This window comes from Antechinus flavipes, chromosome 1 (assembly GCF_016432865.1).
Source record: "Antechinus flavipes isolate AdamAnt ecotype Samford, QLD, Australia chromosome 1, AdamAnt_v2, whole genome shotgun sequence".
NCBI lineage: Eukaryota > Metazoa > Chordata > Mammalia > Dasyuromorphia > Dasyuridae > Antechinus > Antechinus flavipes.
Window position 1 is genome coordinate 54,142,997 of NC_067398.1, and position 15,687 is coordinate 54,158,683.

A 15,687-nucleotide genomic window follows, 5' to 3' on the forward strand; every position below is an offset into this window, starting at 1 on the left:
TAAACTAGAAGTCTCTGACCCTTGTTTACTTAATCAAACAAGTTCCCAGAAGGTGAAGAAGGCTTCTGTTCCCTTCCCAGAGATGGTGTAAGTGTGTTTCATAATCTAACAATAGCCCAGGTTTGAATACTATGTAACTTGTTGTCACTCAATTGTATTCCATTCTTCATGACTCTATTTAGGATCTTGGTAAAAATAATGGAATGGTCTGCCATATCCTTCTCCAGCTCCTTTTACGGATAAGGGAATTGAGGCAAGCAGGGTGAAGTGTCTACGTGTCTAAGACTGAATTTGAAACAGGCCATTCTGATTCCAGGCTTGACATTCTATCTACTGCACCTCCCACACCATCACAGCTTTTTTTTTTTTTAATTGGTCTGCTAAAACCCTTAAAAATTACAACTGTGGGATAGAACACCGGCCCTGAAATCAGGAGGACCTGAATTCAAATCTGGCCTCAGACATTTGACACTTACTTTGCTGTGTGACCCTGAGCAAGTCACTTAACCCCAAATGCCTCATCAAAAAAAAAAAAGAAGTTACAATGATGATTAAGTCTGCCCACCAAATAAAACATGCACTCTACTGACAGACTCCCAAAGGTAACCAAATGCTAGTCCCAGCGCTGTTTCTGCTGACGCTCATCCGAGATTTCTTAAAGACAAAAAAATGACACGGAAGTATGCCTTCTGTGAATTGTAGAAAGAGCACAGATTGCAGAGGCAAAGCAACTAAGTTCAGATCTCTGCTGTGATACCTTAGGCACAACTCTTACCTACTCAGGCCTTACTCTTCCCTCCTTTGTCAAAGGAGTGGGTTGGACTAAATGGTCTCTAAGTCCTCCTCTAGGTCTATGGTTCTATGACATAACAGTTTGGGTGGCCAGAGGCCAAGGTCACTTTCATTTCTTAAGCCAGACTTTCCTCAGCTGTAAAATGGACTGGGATAGATCATGTGTGCAGCCCTCTCCAGCACTAATACACAGCTGTTCCAGCTTCCTGTGAGGCACCTGTCCCATCCAGCTGGCACCCTCAGGCACTTCTGCCCTTCTCCAAATGGGCTCTAAAGGGCCTCCAGTGCTTCACGTGGATGTGGCAGGAATTCAGCAAATTCTTCTTGGTTGTTTAGTTCTTTAATCCAAATTCATTATTTTATAGTTAAGAAAACAGAAAGGGTTGATTGACTTACCCACAATCCCACAGAACCAAAACATGCAATCCCATCCCCATTTCACAGAGACCCTAGTCTTCTTCACTCGCTATTTTCTCTTCCTACACACCTCAAAAAAGAGTTCTAAGAAGCATCAAAGGGTGTGCAGAGGAGAAAAGTGTGAAAGGAAGGTCACTAAGTTATCCTCAAAATGCAGCTTGAGGAGTGGGAAAAAGGGCAAGAAAAGAAAGGGAAATAAGAAATAAGAAGGGAGATGGGGATCAGGACAGAGGTTCTTCTTCAGATCCCTTCCCCCAGCCTCAACTAAGGTGTCACCATTACCAACTTTTTGATTATGGGCAGTAAAGGTGGGGTCATCTCCCAAGGGGAGCTAGGAAATGTGTTCTGTGGCTGACTGATGCTGGAGCATTCTGTAACTGTGGTCAAGCCACTTCTGCCCTGTGTTTTAAATTATTATTATCATTATTATTGCTAAGGCAATTGGTGTTAAGTGACTTTCCCAGGGTCACACAGCCAGGAAGTGTTAAGTGTTTAAAGACAGATTTGAACTCAAGTCCTCCTGACTTCGGGGTTGGTGTGCTATTCGCTACACCAACTAGCTGCCCTGTTTTTAAAATTCTTAATCTTTAAAATGAGGGGCAGCTGGATGGTACAGTGAATAGAGCACAGGGCTTAGAATGAAGAAGACTCATCTTCTTAAGTTCAAATCTGGCCTCAAATGTTTACTAGCCATGTGGTCTTGGACAAGTCACTTTACTCTGTTTGCCTCAGTTTCCTCATCTATAAAAGGAACAGGAGAAGGAAATGGAAAATCATTCTAGTATCTTTGCCAAGAGAACCTCAAATGGGGTCATAGAGAATCAAGCATTACTAAATAAGCACAAAATGAGGGGGTTGGGTCAGAAAATCTCCAAGGTCCCTTTCAGCTCTAACTAATGGACTCAAAGAAGTAGCAAAGAAATGACAGAGAGAAGTTATCCAAAGTAATTCATTACCCCCGGGCTAAAAGAGAGCACCCCCTCAAAAAAAACTTAAAACAAAAAAAAATAAATTTAAATAAAAAAGAGAGCACCCCAATGTGCAGGTGGCACAGTGGATAGAGCACCAGCCTTGAAGTCAGGAGAATCTGAGTTCAAATCTGGTCTCAGACACTTAATACTTCCTAGCTGTGTGACCCTGGGCAAATCATTTCCAGGGTTCCTCAAACTATGGCCTGTGTCCAGATGCAACAGTTGAGGACGTTTATCCCACTCACCCAGGGCTATTAAGTTTCTTTATTTAAAGGACCACAAAACAAAGTTTTTGTTTTTACTATAGTCTGGCCCTCCAATAGTCTGAGGAACAGTGAACTGGCCCCCTATTTAAAAAGTTTGAGGACCCCTGATAACTTCAATTGCTTCAGCAAAAAAAAAAAGAAGGTTGTCAAGGGAATACAGGAAATGTTTGATTTTTCTTTATTAGATTTGATTTCCAATCAATTAAGTTTCATAAGTTATGGTGATTCCTTTACTCTGCTAATGTTTATGGTAAAACCTATCATTGATTTTTTTTGACATTTATTTTTTTATTAAACCTTTTTATTTTCAAAACATATGCATAGATAATTTTCAACATTCACTTTTGCGAAAGCTTATGTTCCAATTTTTTTTCCTTCTCTTCCTCCCACTCCCTCCCCTAGACAGCAAGTAATCCAGTATTGTCATTGATTTTTTGGTCATATTCAGTAAGGAGTGCAATAAAGTTTATTGAAACCCAAAGAATGCAGGGATCAGAAGGGCTGAGAATCCCCGGGTTCTATATCTTTAAGGTTTTTTTCCAGACTAATATTTTATGTTTTTATGATTCTATCCATTGGTATCCACTCAATAACCATTCTGTCTGCTGGTAAGCCTTAGCTAGATTAGTCTAGCTTTAAAGGGAGACCTAGAACAGGAGAACAAGGAAAAGCAATTGGCCTTCTTGCATATATTGTGGGTCTACATAACAGAGTCTCATTCTTCCTTTTCTTCCTTTTCCTTGAAGTAAAGGCCCAGCACCCCATCCTACCTAGCCCTGCAGCCCCCAAATTCGCACTGACTGATGTTCCCTTCCTCTCTTTTCTGTCCTCTCAAACACACCCTGTTCCTCTCCCCAGATACCGTAGCCAATGCCTCAGGTCCTTTATTAGTGGAAATAGCCAAGACGCCGGGCTCTACTCTGGGAATCTCGCTCACCTCTGGCACCCACAGGAACAAACAGGTCATTGTGATTGACAAGATCAAGCCGGCCAGCGTGGTAGACAGGTATGGCAGGTGTCCCAAAGGAGTGCTCAGTCCGAGACAGCCCCTGGGCCCCTGGACCTTCAAGGAAGACTTCCTTTACTCTCCTCTTCATAGCAGCCCCAGCTCCATCCCAGATCCCCGTCTCCAGAGTCAGTGCTGTTCAGAGAAGGAAAAGCTCTTTCCCCTCCCTCCCCCTTTCCCCAAGATGGGAATAAGGAAGGGATCTCTCAAGAAATAAGGATGGGCCAGTGGCAAGAGCACTGGATTTGGAACAGAAAATATGGGTCCAAATCCCAGTTTTGCCTCTTACGACCTTGGGCTAGTGGCTTTCTCTCTGAACCTCAGGTTCCTCATCTATGAAACAATGAGTTTGGTCCAGTTGACTTCTAAGGCCCCTTGCATCAGTCCCTAAAGCAATGATCCTATGATTCTGGGACATGTGTACTCCCATGCGTACAAGGCTGTGAGTCCACCCTCCCCCTGTCAGAAGCCAGCAATGAGCTTTCCTCCTTTCTCCTCCCCGCTCCCACTCGATATCTCTTTTCCCCTGGAGCTGCATCTGACTCTCCCAGCTGCCATTTGCCTCCATGACAATCTCCCCTCCTCTTCCTCCCACGGCCCTGGGGTTTGCACAAGCCTGACTCTGCTCCTCTCTGCAGGTGTGGGGCCCTGCACATTGGCGACCATATCCTGTCCATCGACGGCACCAGCACGGAGCACTGCTCCGTGCTGGAGGCAATGCAGCTGTTAGCCAGCACCACTGAGAATGTCAAGCTGGAGATCCTCCCGGCTCACCAGAGCAGGCTGCCCCTGAAGCCTCCTGACACAGGTGGGTCGGGGCCGACCGCTCCGTCATCCAGCAGCATGGAGGAAGCTGGCCCTTGAAATGCCAGCAGTTATGTTGTTGGACTCAACAATGGCTGGGAGCACTTGCTGGGCAAGCCCTGGCCTTGGGTGGGAGAAGGAAGGGGGAAAACTAGGTAAAACATGGGGGAAAACCTGGTTCTGGCCTTGAGTTCAAAGAACGCTTAGAACTCATTCAATCAACTTCTTCATGAAGTTGAATCCAACTCCACAAGCTTGGAAACTGAAGCCCAGAGAGGAGACTTTACTTGCTTAATGTCAAACACCTAGTAAACGGCAGAACTGAAATTTGAACCCAGGTCTTCTGAGCTCCAAGCCAGTGTTCTTATGACTATACCACCTGGGAGATAGAAGGACCTTTAGGGTCCTATTTGGCATAGAAACAGAGGATCATAGATTTAGAATTTGAAGGTACTTCTGTGACCCCTCTAGTCCAACTCTTCACAGACAGATAAAGAAAGTGAAGGTCAAGGAGGATAAGAGGCAGGATTTGAACTCAAGACCTCAAATTCCAGAACTATTTATTCCTTCCAATTCTATCACACTGAAATGACTTCAGTCCAAGGTCACAGGATGTAGAACAAGGTCCCAGGTATTATGACTCCCAATTTACGGGTCTTGTTTGGTACCTGTCATATATTCTGCTTTATATGAAAATTGTGGTTAAGCACGACTTTATTGTTCCATGTCGTGTCCCCTATTAGACTGTGAGCTTCCTAAAAAGAGGAGCCGTATTTTGCCTTTCTTTGTGTCCTCCAAGTCTAGCACAATGCCTGGCACACAGTAGGTGTTTAATAAATACTTATTGACTGAATGGCTTCTCATTATAGTCTAATATCCACAAGAGTGGTTGCCATGTCTAATGTCTATCATCATAACTATAATTTTTTTTGGCCTGGACCTATGTTTAATTTATTGGTATAAGAAATTCTAGATGAAGAAAATCTAAGTACACAAGGAAAGTTTCTCACATTCCCTGCAACATGTGCCCTCTCCCTTTGTAGAAGAAAGAACCTAAGGTCCAGAGAGAAAGTGACAAATTGATGGTAGAGCTACCATATGAGTCAGATCTCTTGGTCTCCCAACTCCCAAACTCTGTCTACTTCACATATTGGGGAAGAGGATAGGAAACTGATGAAAGAAGAGAAGGAGGGGAGGGAAATCTTGTTTCTTCAGAAAGGGGTAGTCAGTATTAAAAGCCAAAAAAAGAACCAGAGACCTTGGGTTGGGGAGGGACATGAAGAGTTCAAGTTCCCCTCAAGCCCTGACTAAAATAGATGTCTTCTAAACTCTCTCCCAGCTTGTGTAATCAGAACCAAGAATGGAGAAAGTCCAGGCAGAAGCCTGCAAGTTCCAGGCACAGTTTGGGAAACTAATGGAATTTCAAATTTAGCTCTCATCCCATATACTGGAATGCCATCCCTTGTACTATTCCTGAGAGGGATGTGAATAATCTTCATGGTCTCTGCAAAGGGGGAGGGAATTCACAGCTGAATTAGGGAAGGAGAAATGTGGTACTGTCTGGGGTTCATCGTCCAATGATGCACTAATAATAAATCAATTAAACTACAACTCAGAAGCCGCTTGGAACAATAGATTGGTCTAGGGACTGCTAGAGAGCTGATATATAGGGAGAGGAAGAGTGAAAAGGAATTTGGCCATGGGGTTTGTCCTGTCTGGGTAATTGCCTCCTCATGGTCTTTGAATCTCTTCTGGACATTTCAGCATGCTGTGTAGATTCTAGAGTTAGGGGAGGCGGGGAAGAGGAAACTGAATTCAGAAGGTGGGCTCGTTGGGGGAATGGGCAAAGTCAAGTCTTTTCCTGGGCTTGTTCAGAAGCCTTAGTAACATTCTACCTGCATCATGGAAGCCCAATTAAAACTAAGTTAGAATTTTTCCCCCAGATCTTCTCCAATTCCATTGACCTTAGCCTCTCTTCTTCACTCTTTCTCTGACAAATATTTGAGTACTTTAGAGCACGGTATTAAACTCTAGCAGAAATAGGATGCCTGATATCGTGGGTAATAATTCCTGCAAGCTGAATGTTGACTTAGTTTCAGAATGAAACTGAAGGAAATCCAGGGAGGAATATAATTCCATCTCTGCCTCCATGGACTTTACGATTTAGAAGGTGGGTAAGATAAACCAATGGAAAAAGCCTTCGATTTAGGCAGAAAGCTTGGTTTAGAATCCATTTTTTCATAACTTACTAGCTATGTGAACTTGGATAAATAATTTTGCCTTTCAGTGACTCAGTTCCCCATCGTTACAATGAATAAATTGGACAAGACCTCTTTCAACTCTGATAATATGTATGTCCTAGGTGCTTACTGAAAAAGCACCTTTTTCCTGAGATGATGCCAGTTCTTGATGTTGGCAGAAGGTTAAAAGAAACCTGGTAGTCATGGAAGCTATGGACATGTTGCATTTGGAAGGCATTGTAGTGTAGTGGATAGTAGACCTGGAGTCTAGAAGATTTTATTTTAAATCCATCTACAGATGTTTACAAACTCTGATCCTAGAGAAACCAATTAACCTCTGTTATTTCTTATCTATAAAATGGGAATAATAATATTACCTTCATCACAGGGTTCTCCATAGCATTTCAATATTTGATTTGTGCAATAATAAACAGTCTAGGGAACAGAACACACTTTTCAGGGAGCATAAGAGTATAGGAAATCTCTTTCTCATTCATGCTCCAACATGGCAAGGTCATATGAGCAAATTACTCGAGCTTTCTGAGTCTTAATTTCATCATTTGGAAGATGATGTCTCTTTTCTCCCAGATCTAAATTCATTGATTCTGTGATCCAAGTGGGTCTTTTGAGAGGCAATGTGATGGAACAAGTGAGCTTTCCTGAGGTTCAAGAGGGACCAGGATTCAATAACCATCAATATTTTATCCTGTGTTATAAGTCATGACTTCTCAGAACCTCTGTTTCCTCATTTTCAGAATGAGGGGTTTGGACTATAGTTACCTCTGAGGTCCTTTACAGCTTCATATAACATGATTCAAAGAGAAGATTTGGGAGAGGAGAAACACGTGATTGTCAAACCTTACATAGGGTGGACAAATGTCTCACCATCATTGGAATGAGCTGAGAATAATAAAATGGTAGAAAGTTGGAGCCTTGCAGATCCCCAAGTCCAATTCTCTCTTTTACAGATGAGACTAGAGAGGAAATTTAACTTCCTTGAGGCAATTTAAGTAATAGGGAATAGAACTGAGCCTTTGACTCCAAATCTGGGGTTCTTACTACTATACCTATATGGGGTATTGAAATCAACCATATTGGAAACAGTTGTGTTTACCTGAAAAATTTGACAGTCAGGAACCAGAAAGAGTCCCTCAAACTGCCTACCCCATTCCAGGTAGTTATTTGCAAAAGGATGGGGTGGGGGCAAATTGTCTTTGAGAAGATAAGCCCTCTCTGATGCATCCTTTTGTCCATCTTTCCTCAGAGGCCCAAGCCACTAGCTTCAGGGTGCATTGTCAGTTGGGATAGTCATTTCTGCTCTCTCTGACTGGCTTTCCCTCAGATTGTACAGCCCCTAATGCCCATGCCATCTTTCTCTTCTTTTTCCCCTCTTTTTGTCGGGCCTCTCTTATCTATCTTGGGTCGCTTGTGGTCTGGACACAGTGAAGGTGCAGAAGAGTGACCATCACCATTGTTGGGACCCCTGTGTCAACTACTGTCCCAGCCACCACCCCAGCCATTGCAAGACACCCACCTGGAATCAGCCCTCCAGCCAGGATTACTGCAAACGTAAGAGTTTGGGCTCACTCTTAGATTTTAATAGCTAAAAGATTGCATGAGAAGCAGGACCAGGAGCAACCTCATTATTTTTCTTCTCCCTCAACTCCCACTCCTGCCCTAGGCAATGAGTCTGGATTAAAAATTGAACATTGTAATTACATTAACATTTATTAAGTATTTATTGTATGTCTGTGCAAGGCACTGTATCAGGTATTAGGAATACAAAGATAGACATTCTTTCTTTCCTTTTAAAATGTAGGCTTCTTGAGGACAAGAGCATTACACTTTTGTCCTTATTTCCCAGCACTTACCACAGGTTCAAGCACATAGTAGATCCTTAGTAAATGCCTTTTGATGGATTGATTGTTCCAGGGGGAATTAGTAACACATACACAGATAAATATTACACTGGGTAGAGCATAGGATTATAGATCATCACATAGATGTGCCAAGATTTGAACTCAGATCCTCCAACTCTAGAATCAATTTTATTTCTCCATTGTGCTACACTGCCATCATGATTCAATTCAGTCATTTATAAGTGTCTTTGGCAATTTTAGTCATTATGAAACAATTTATTCTGTATAAGGAGCTATGATAGGAGCTGGGGTTACATGGATTTAAAACAACACAATTCCTGTCCTCAGGAAATTTACAGTTTCATATAAGGGCATGACCCAATCGCTATGCAAACAGCCATTGCAATTCAATTCATTCCACTAATAATAATAATTAGAACAACAACAATATGGTTACATAGCACTTTACGGTTTTAAAAACATTTTACATATCTTGATCCTCAGAACAACCCTGGGAGGTGCGTGCTGTTATTATTCCTATTTTACAGAACAGGAAATAAATAAGAGGTTAAATGATTTGACCAAGACTGTAGTTGGCAGAAGAAGTATTGGAACTCACATCTTCTCGTCTACAGACCTAAAGTTGTATCCACTTGTCTCAAAGTGAACCAAGGATTCTTTTTGAATCATATGATGCTTTGGCAATGTAGTAAAACCTATGGACTCTGTAATGTTTTTTTACAGAAATAAAATATTTGGGATTACAAAGGAAGCCAATTATATTAAAACACAGTTATCAGAATATTCAAAATAACTCACAGACTCCAAGTTAAGAACGCCTGGTCTAATGAGTACCAAGCCCTATGCTAGGACTAAGAGACATGCAAAGTTTGGATCAATTATGTAATCACTCTAATGGGACTTATACTTCAGTCATAATATGTGAATAGAAGAAAAATAAACAGAAAAGAGTGCAAAGCCTCAGCAAGGAAAGGTCATTCATGATATGTGGCCAGGAAATGGCATTTACAATTGAGCTAAGTTTTAAAGTCTAACTAAAAATCTGCAGGACAGTAAAAGCCCAGGAAGGAGAGTAAGAAATGGCATATTTGGATCATGGTAACTAGTTCATTTTATTTTCAAAAAATGAGATCACTGTTTTAGGTATAAGAGAGAAAAAGGGATTCAATATCAGTTCAGCTCTTATGGTCACCCTACAATAACAAACTGTGGTACATGGTGACATAGTGTACCCTCTGTCAGAGAACAATAAAAAAACTAGAAAGGTTATGTCAGAGAGAAAAAACATGGATACCCCTGGGCTTTGATATTGTTATACTATTAAGTCCAAAGTGACTTAGATCAGAGAAGGAGAAATATTTCTAACAAATTGTGAACATTCTAAAGCCTTAGATCATTTAAATGAATGGGAACTTAAGTTCTTAGAAATAAAGACTTTGGTTTTAGAAAGGCCTGAAAATACTTACAAGAACTAATGCTGAGTGAAGTGAGTAGAACCAAGAGAATGTTGTACACTAACAAGATAATGTGATGACCAATTATTATGGACTTGATTCTTTCTAATAATGTGATGATTCAAGGCAATTCTAATAGACACAGGATGAAAAATGCCATCTGCAATCAGAAGGAAAACTATGAAGATTGAATATGGATTGAAGCATAGTATATTCACCTTTTTCTTTCTTTCTTTTTTCTTTTTTTTTTTTTTGTTGTTGTTGTTCTGATTTTTCTTGCACAGCATAACAAATATGGAAATGCTTCAAAGGACTGTACACATTTAATATATATCAGATTGCTTGTTGTCTTAGGGAGGAGGCAATTTAGAATGGGAGGGAGAAAAAATTGGAATACAAAGTCTTACAAAAATGAATGTTTAACACTATATTAACTGCATTTGGAAAAACAAAATATTATTGAGAAATGTAGAGCTCCACTGGGCTCCAGTCATGTGTGTTACAGAGTTGGGAGCAGGCTTGAAGCTTACCATATCATTCAACTATGATGAACTTTCTCCCCAGCCCTGTCTGCAGCCCCTTTCTCTTCACCGATGCTGAATGCTCATGGCTTCTCTTGCCCAAACTCGAGCACACTACCTCGGAGCACCCAACCCATGAGTCCCCGGGCAACCATGATGAGGAGAAGACAGAGAAAAAAGGAATACAAAAGTTCACGTAAGGACAATGATCCCAAATAAACTTGTGTCTTTAGATTACTTATTCTTTCTGGGTCTCAGTTTCTCTATCTCTAAAATGAAAGGATTGATCTAGACGTTGTGTAAGATGTCTTCCTATTCTGAAAAAAAAGTTCAAAAATCTTTTATCTTCTGAATTTTGCACTATAAGATTTCTTTCAACTTTTGAACATTCTGTGTCTTAAGTCTTATTACATTTTGTTTCTAAGATCTCTTCTATCTCCAACATTCTATATTTAATGTCCTTTCCATTTTAGATACTTTGTTCTAGCTCTGAGATTTATAAAATCTAGACCTTTCCTTACTTTCCTTCACTAACTGGGCTATTTCCCCAGCTTTTTTGCTGTCTTTCTTAGCTGTCACCCCAGGAGAAGGATCTGGGTCTGCTCTTTTAGGACTATTTGTTATTATTACTTTTTTAGGATTTGTTCCCCTTCCTGCTAAAAAAATATTTTTAGACACTTGCAGGCTTAAACATAATCCAAACTAAAACAATCTGGGGTCAAGCTGACCATAAGTTATCTCTGGGGAGCAGGAAAATGAGGCACCTGAGAAGAAATGATGATGACAATTGGGCATTGAATTTGGCTCCAAATATCCAAATATAAATTCCATTTATAATATAATGTCATTAGGAAAATGCATGCTAAGGTCCAAAGAAGGATGCCAGGAACGTGTATCTTTCTGATCCCTGTCTGCCTATGACATTTACTTTCCCTAAAATAGACTCTGAAGACAGGCATTCTACTGTGGGATCCAGTGTAGATTCTTGAGAGGGCAAAACTGGAACCGACAAGAGTCATAGTCATAGAAAGGCAAATATTTTGCCTCAGCATAAGGAAGAACTTCCTCAAAATGAGAGTTGTCCAATCATAGGATAGAGATACCTAGGAAAATAGTGAGATTCTTATTACCAGAAGTGTCTGGACAGACTGACTAGAGATTAGACTAGACAACCTCTATGGTACCTTACAACCAATTATGTGCTGAGAAGTTTTTTAAAAATTAAGTCTGAAGGGAAAAACATGCATGACACAATTTAAACTTAATCTATATTATGAATAATTTCTCCTTCCCTTTCTTAAATCTAGATAATCAACAAAATAATAAATCAAGACCTAATTTGCAATATTCACCAATTTCTGAGGTGCAAATGCTCCCACTAAAAATTTCACAGTTCTCCCTCTTGAGCTGGTGTGAACTAACTCCAACACACTCCTGCTTATGATTCTAAGTTTGTAATTGTGTGACTGAGAAATCATTGTATTCTGGGATAGTGTGAAGAGTGCTGAACTTGAAGATAGGAGACACTGGTGGTAAATCTTTGCCCTGACATTTAATATCCTAATGAGTTTCAATGGCTTCTACCCTAACTACTTCAGTGCTGCAAGCACTGGGCTTTCTAAGTTTTCAAAGCAGGAGTGATGATAATTAGCTCAAAGTGAATTTAGGGGACCCTCAACATTTGAACAGTAACTACTGTCCTTTCCACACAAGGTATATTTGAAGATCAAGTCTTTCTTTTGTGGGAATGGCGCCATGAATATATTTGCTACTTTTTTCAATGTGACTTTGAATACTTTGTCCCTATAGGACAACATAGATTGGTCCAAATTTCAGGCAGTTGAAATAAAGTGGGGAGAGTATTGGCTCTAGAGTCAGAGTGATGAGATTAGTGGTGATGAGGTTAGTGGCAGTCATAGAATTGTTAAAATTCCTTATGGTTGGTTACACAGGTTCTTCATGAAAGAATTCATGAGACCCAAAATATTAATTGGCAAAAATAAAAGTTTTAGTTGGATAGGAAGCCAGTTTTGCTAAGAGACTGACTTCTTTAGTGGCAAAGTCCTATTAGGGAAATGGGGGCTGGCACTGAGAAGAGAATGCCTTCTCAGGGGGCAGGATCCTAGAATCAGAGCAGGCTGCTTTGGACCTTCTGTGAAGAAATGAGTTTAAGGAAACCTGTTATATGGGTAGCTATTGGTGGGGAGCTGGGACAGCCTGACCTGATCTTTCTCAACTGAGTGAGAATTTAGAATTTCAAAAAGATCAATGGAAGTTGATTTTTCCCTTGAATAGTGTTGCTTCTCTCATCCTGGGAGGATGGACCCTCTCTCCTTGGAGCCTGGGAGATCCTAATCGCTCAGATCAAAAAGGGGGCACAATTTCAGAATGATGATTTTAAAGGGAACACAATTTAAGAGTGATAATTAAAGAGAACACACTTTCAGTAAAGGGAACACAGTTTCCCTCCCCCTTCAAGAGGACCTGAGTTTGAATCTGACATTGAATTCTGACATTTACAATTTTTGTGACCTTATCCAAGACATTTAACTTTTCTGAGCCTCAGTTTCTTCATTTACCAAGCCTTTATTGATTAGATTAGAAGACTTACATAGAAAAGGGACTCTCACTTTAGATGGAGATTGCATTCAATGATTCCAAAAGTCCTTCCAATTCCAAGGCTCTGGGATTTGCTGACTATAACAGATGCCCTCCTCTTTATCTCATTCTACTTATTGTCTTTCTGAGTAACATAGAAGAAGGGGAAGAGGAAAAAAATAGATCTATGAAGCACCTACTGTGTGCTAAGCTCTTCACAAATACTCTTTCACTTGATCCTCATAACAACCTTAAGAATGAGGTATTATCATTATCCCATTTTTTAGTTAAGAAAACTGAGACAAATTGAGGTTAAATGAGTTTCCCAGAGTCACATAGCTAATAAGTGCCTAAGGCCAGATTCAATTCCTGTCTTTCCTACTTCAGGTCCATCACTCTTTCTTCTGCTGAACCTAATTGCATTCCAAAGGATATTTCCTCTGAGGAGGAATAAAAGGTGGTAGAAGAAATTACTAATGTAACAAAGGGAAATTTAGGCCCAGTGTCTAGATTTCTTATAAATGCTTGGAGAGAAATAAATACTGAGCAGTAAAAGAAAAGCCCCATTGGTATCCTGGCTTTCAGATACTAACCTAATCTACCTTTTTATTCTTTCAGTGTCTCTTGCCTCCAGTACCGTGGGGCCTGGTGGCCAAATCGTGCACACAGAAACAACAGAAGTGATCCTTAGAGGTGATCCCCTGAATGGCTTTGGACTCCAACTCCAAGGTGGAATCTTTGCCACAGAAACCCTGTCCTCCCCACCTCTCATCCGCTTCATTGAGCCCGACAGCCCTGCTGAGAGGTTAGATTTATCCCTCAAGAACCAGCACCAATCCAGCTTTCAAATCAGCAAGTATCTTTCAAGATCCAGCCCTACTTCTAGAGGCTCAAGGGAAGGGAAGAAAAAGAAAGTACTAGAATTTCAGACCTTGTCCTTCCTTATATAGCTCAGGATCTGGTTAGTCATATGTCAAACAGAGACAACATATAAACAGATGCCAACTTAAAGGAGTGGGGTAGGAAGTGGAAATATAATCTTAATGGCATAAGCAATTTTCTCTACCAAAAAAAAAAAAAAAAGATTAGCACCTTCTCTGTATCTTAAAGGTTTTAGAGAGCTGCCTGGTCAAATAACTTAGCCAGGATCATGTAGCCAATATACATCAGGGAAGGACTTCAACCCAGATTTTCCTGAATTCAAGGCATGCTTTCTGTCTACTACATCCCTATATATGATAGATGCTATGAGAGTCAAGCAGTCCAGAAATGAAGATGGATTGTTGTAGTCAGTGAAAGCTTCTTTGGAGAAGGAAGTTCTTGAGTTGTTAATGTTCCCTAGAATTCAGTTAGGTGGAGAAGATGGGGAAAGACACAATAGATAAGTGGAATGGCCTGAGCAAAGGTGTGGAAGTAGAAAATAGTTTTTAGATCTGTTTGGAAACCATTCTGATTGGAACACAGGATAGTTATTTGGTAATTGAGAGACAATTACATTTAAAAGGTAGGTGTGAAAGGATATCTAGGTTCCATAGTGGATAGAACAGCTGCCCTGAAGTCAGGAGGATCTGAATTCAAAGCTGATCTGTGTGACTCTGGATGAGTGTCTTCACCTCAATAATCTCCAAAGGAAAAGAGAAGTAGGTTTGGTTCAGAACTTAAAGTACCAAGGCTAAGAGGATTTGGGCCTTGATCCAGTAGGTACTAAAGAGCCTGGCCTCTCCACCCATCACAACCCTGCCAGCAAGACTCACTGGGACAGATTTAAGCTGTAGGAAGCCCTTGGTTTGGCTTTAAATCCAATTTTGTAATTATAATGGGCTTTTCTCTTTTGATTAAGTAGAAGAGGCTTACACTACATGAGAGATGTCCCAAAGTCTTCTTTCAGAGATGCTATAACACAGCTTTTATGGGGGAAGCCAGTTCTACTTCTGCAAACTCCCCAAGTTCCTGGAACAAGTCAATTTTGGAAGATAGGACTGTTAAGTCAACTTGCCAGAGAAGAGGGAGGTCTGTGTCTGTGTATCTGTGTGCTTGTAAAATTATGTTTGTGTTTAATTTTATGCTGATCTCTGTGTTGATTTGGAGGAAAAGTATGCTTATGAGTGTGTCTGTTGGTAAGTGTATTTACATTCTGTGTGTCTGGTGGCCTAAGGGTGTGTATGATTGACCAGACAGATAGTGAAAGAGCTTGAATCCCTTTCAAGCTAAGTCTTAACCTATTATCTTCTTTTGTATTTTTGAAGAAGTTTCATGAGTTATAATAGAGATCAAGACTTTGGTGATTTAATTCCCCATTTCCTGGAAATCACATGCCTAGAAAGTACAACAGTCACTCAGAGACTTTTGAAGTCCTCCTTAGTCTTGGTTCTTATCTCATGTAGTTATAGGCCAGCCACCTTGCTGTGAAATCATTGTGACAGTGAGGATCTCTTGGAGGAAGCCAATCTCTGCTCCAAATTGGTACCCAAAGAACTATGATTAAATACCTAAAAATCCTGAAAGACCCGATACAAATCAGCCTTCAGAACCAAGGTCAGACTGAGGAGGGATGAAGTAATTATCCTAGACTGCTTTGAACTTATTCCATCTCTGTGGACTTACAAGTCTTTTCCCCTGAAGGCCATGACCTATTATATGCCCCCCAGACAAACTGGACATAAAGATACCAAATTCTCTGGACAATGTAGGAAATCAGACCAAGTGACTCAAAGTGTGAACTAACTTAAGACAGTTCA

General features: G+C 40.6%; 1 protein-coding gene across 1 annotated transcript in view; it reads left to right on the forward strand.

The window, feature by feature from the left end:
* Positions 1 to 15,687, forward strand: part of GRIP2 (glutamate receptor interacting protein 2) — a 179,593-nt gene that overhangs the window by 83,011 nt on the left and 80,895 nt on the right. Inside the window, exons 8-12 of the mRNA XM_051970539.1 lie at positions 3,305 to 3,452; positions 4,091 to 4,260; positions 7,940 to 8,065; positions 10,395 to 10,547; positions 13,568 to 13,754. Coding sequence (XP_051826499.1) covers positions 3,305 to 3,452; positions 4,091 to 4,260; positions 7,940 to 8,065; positions 10,395 to 10,547; positions 13,568 to 13,754 — 784 coding nt within the window. The remainder of the gene's footprint in view (positions 1 to 3,304; positions 3,453 to 4,090; positions 4,261 to 7,939; positions 8,066 to 10,394; positions 10,548 to 13,567; positions 13,755 to 15,687) is intronic.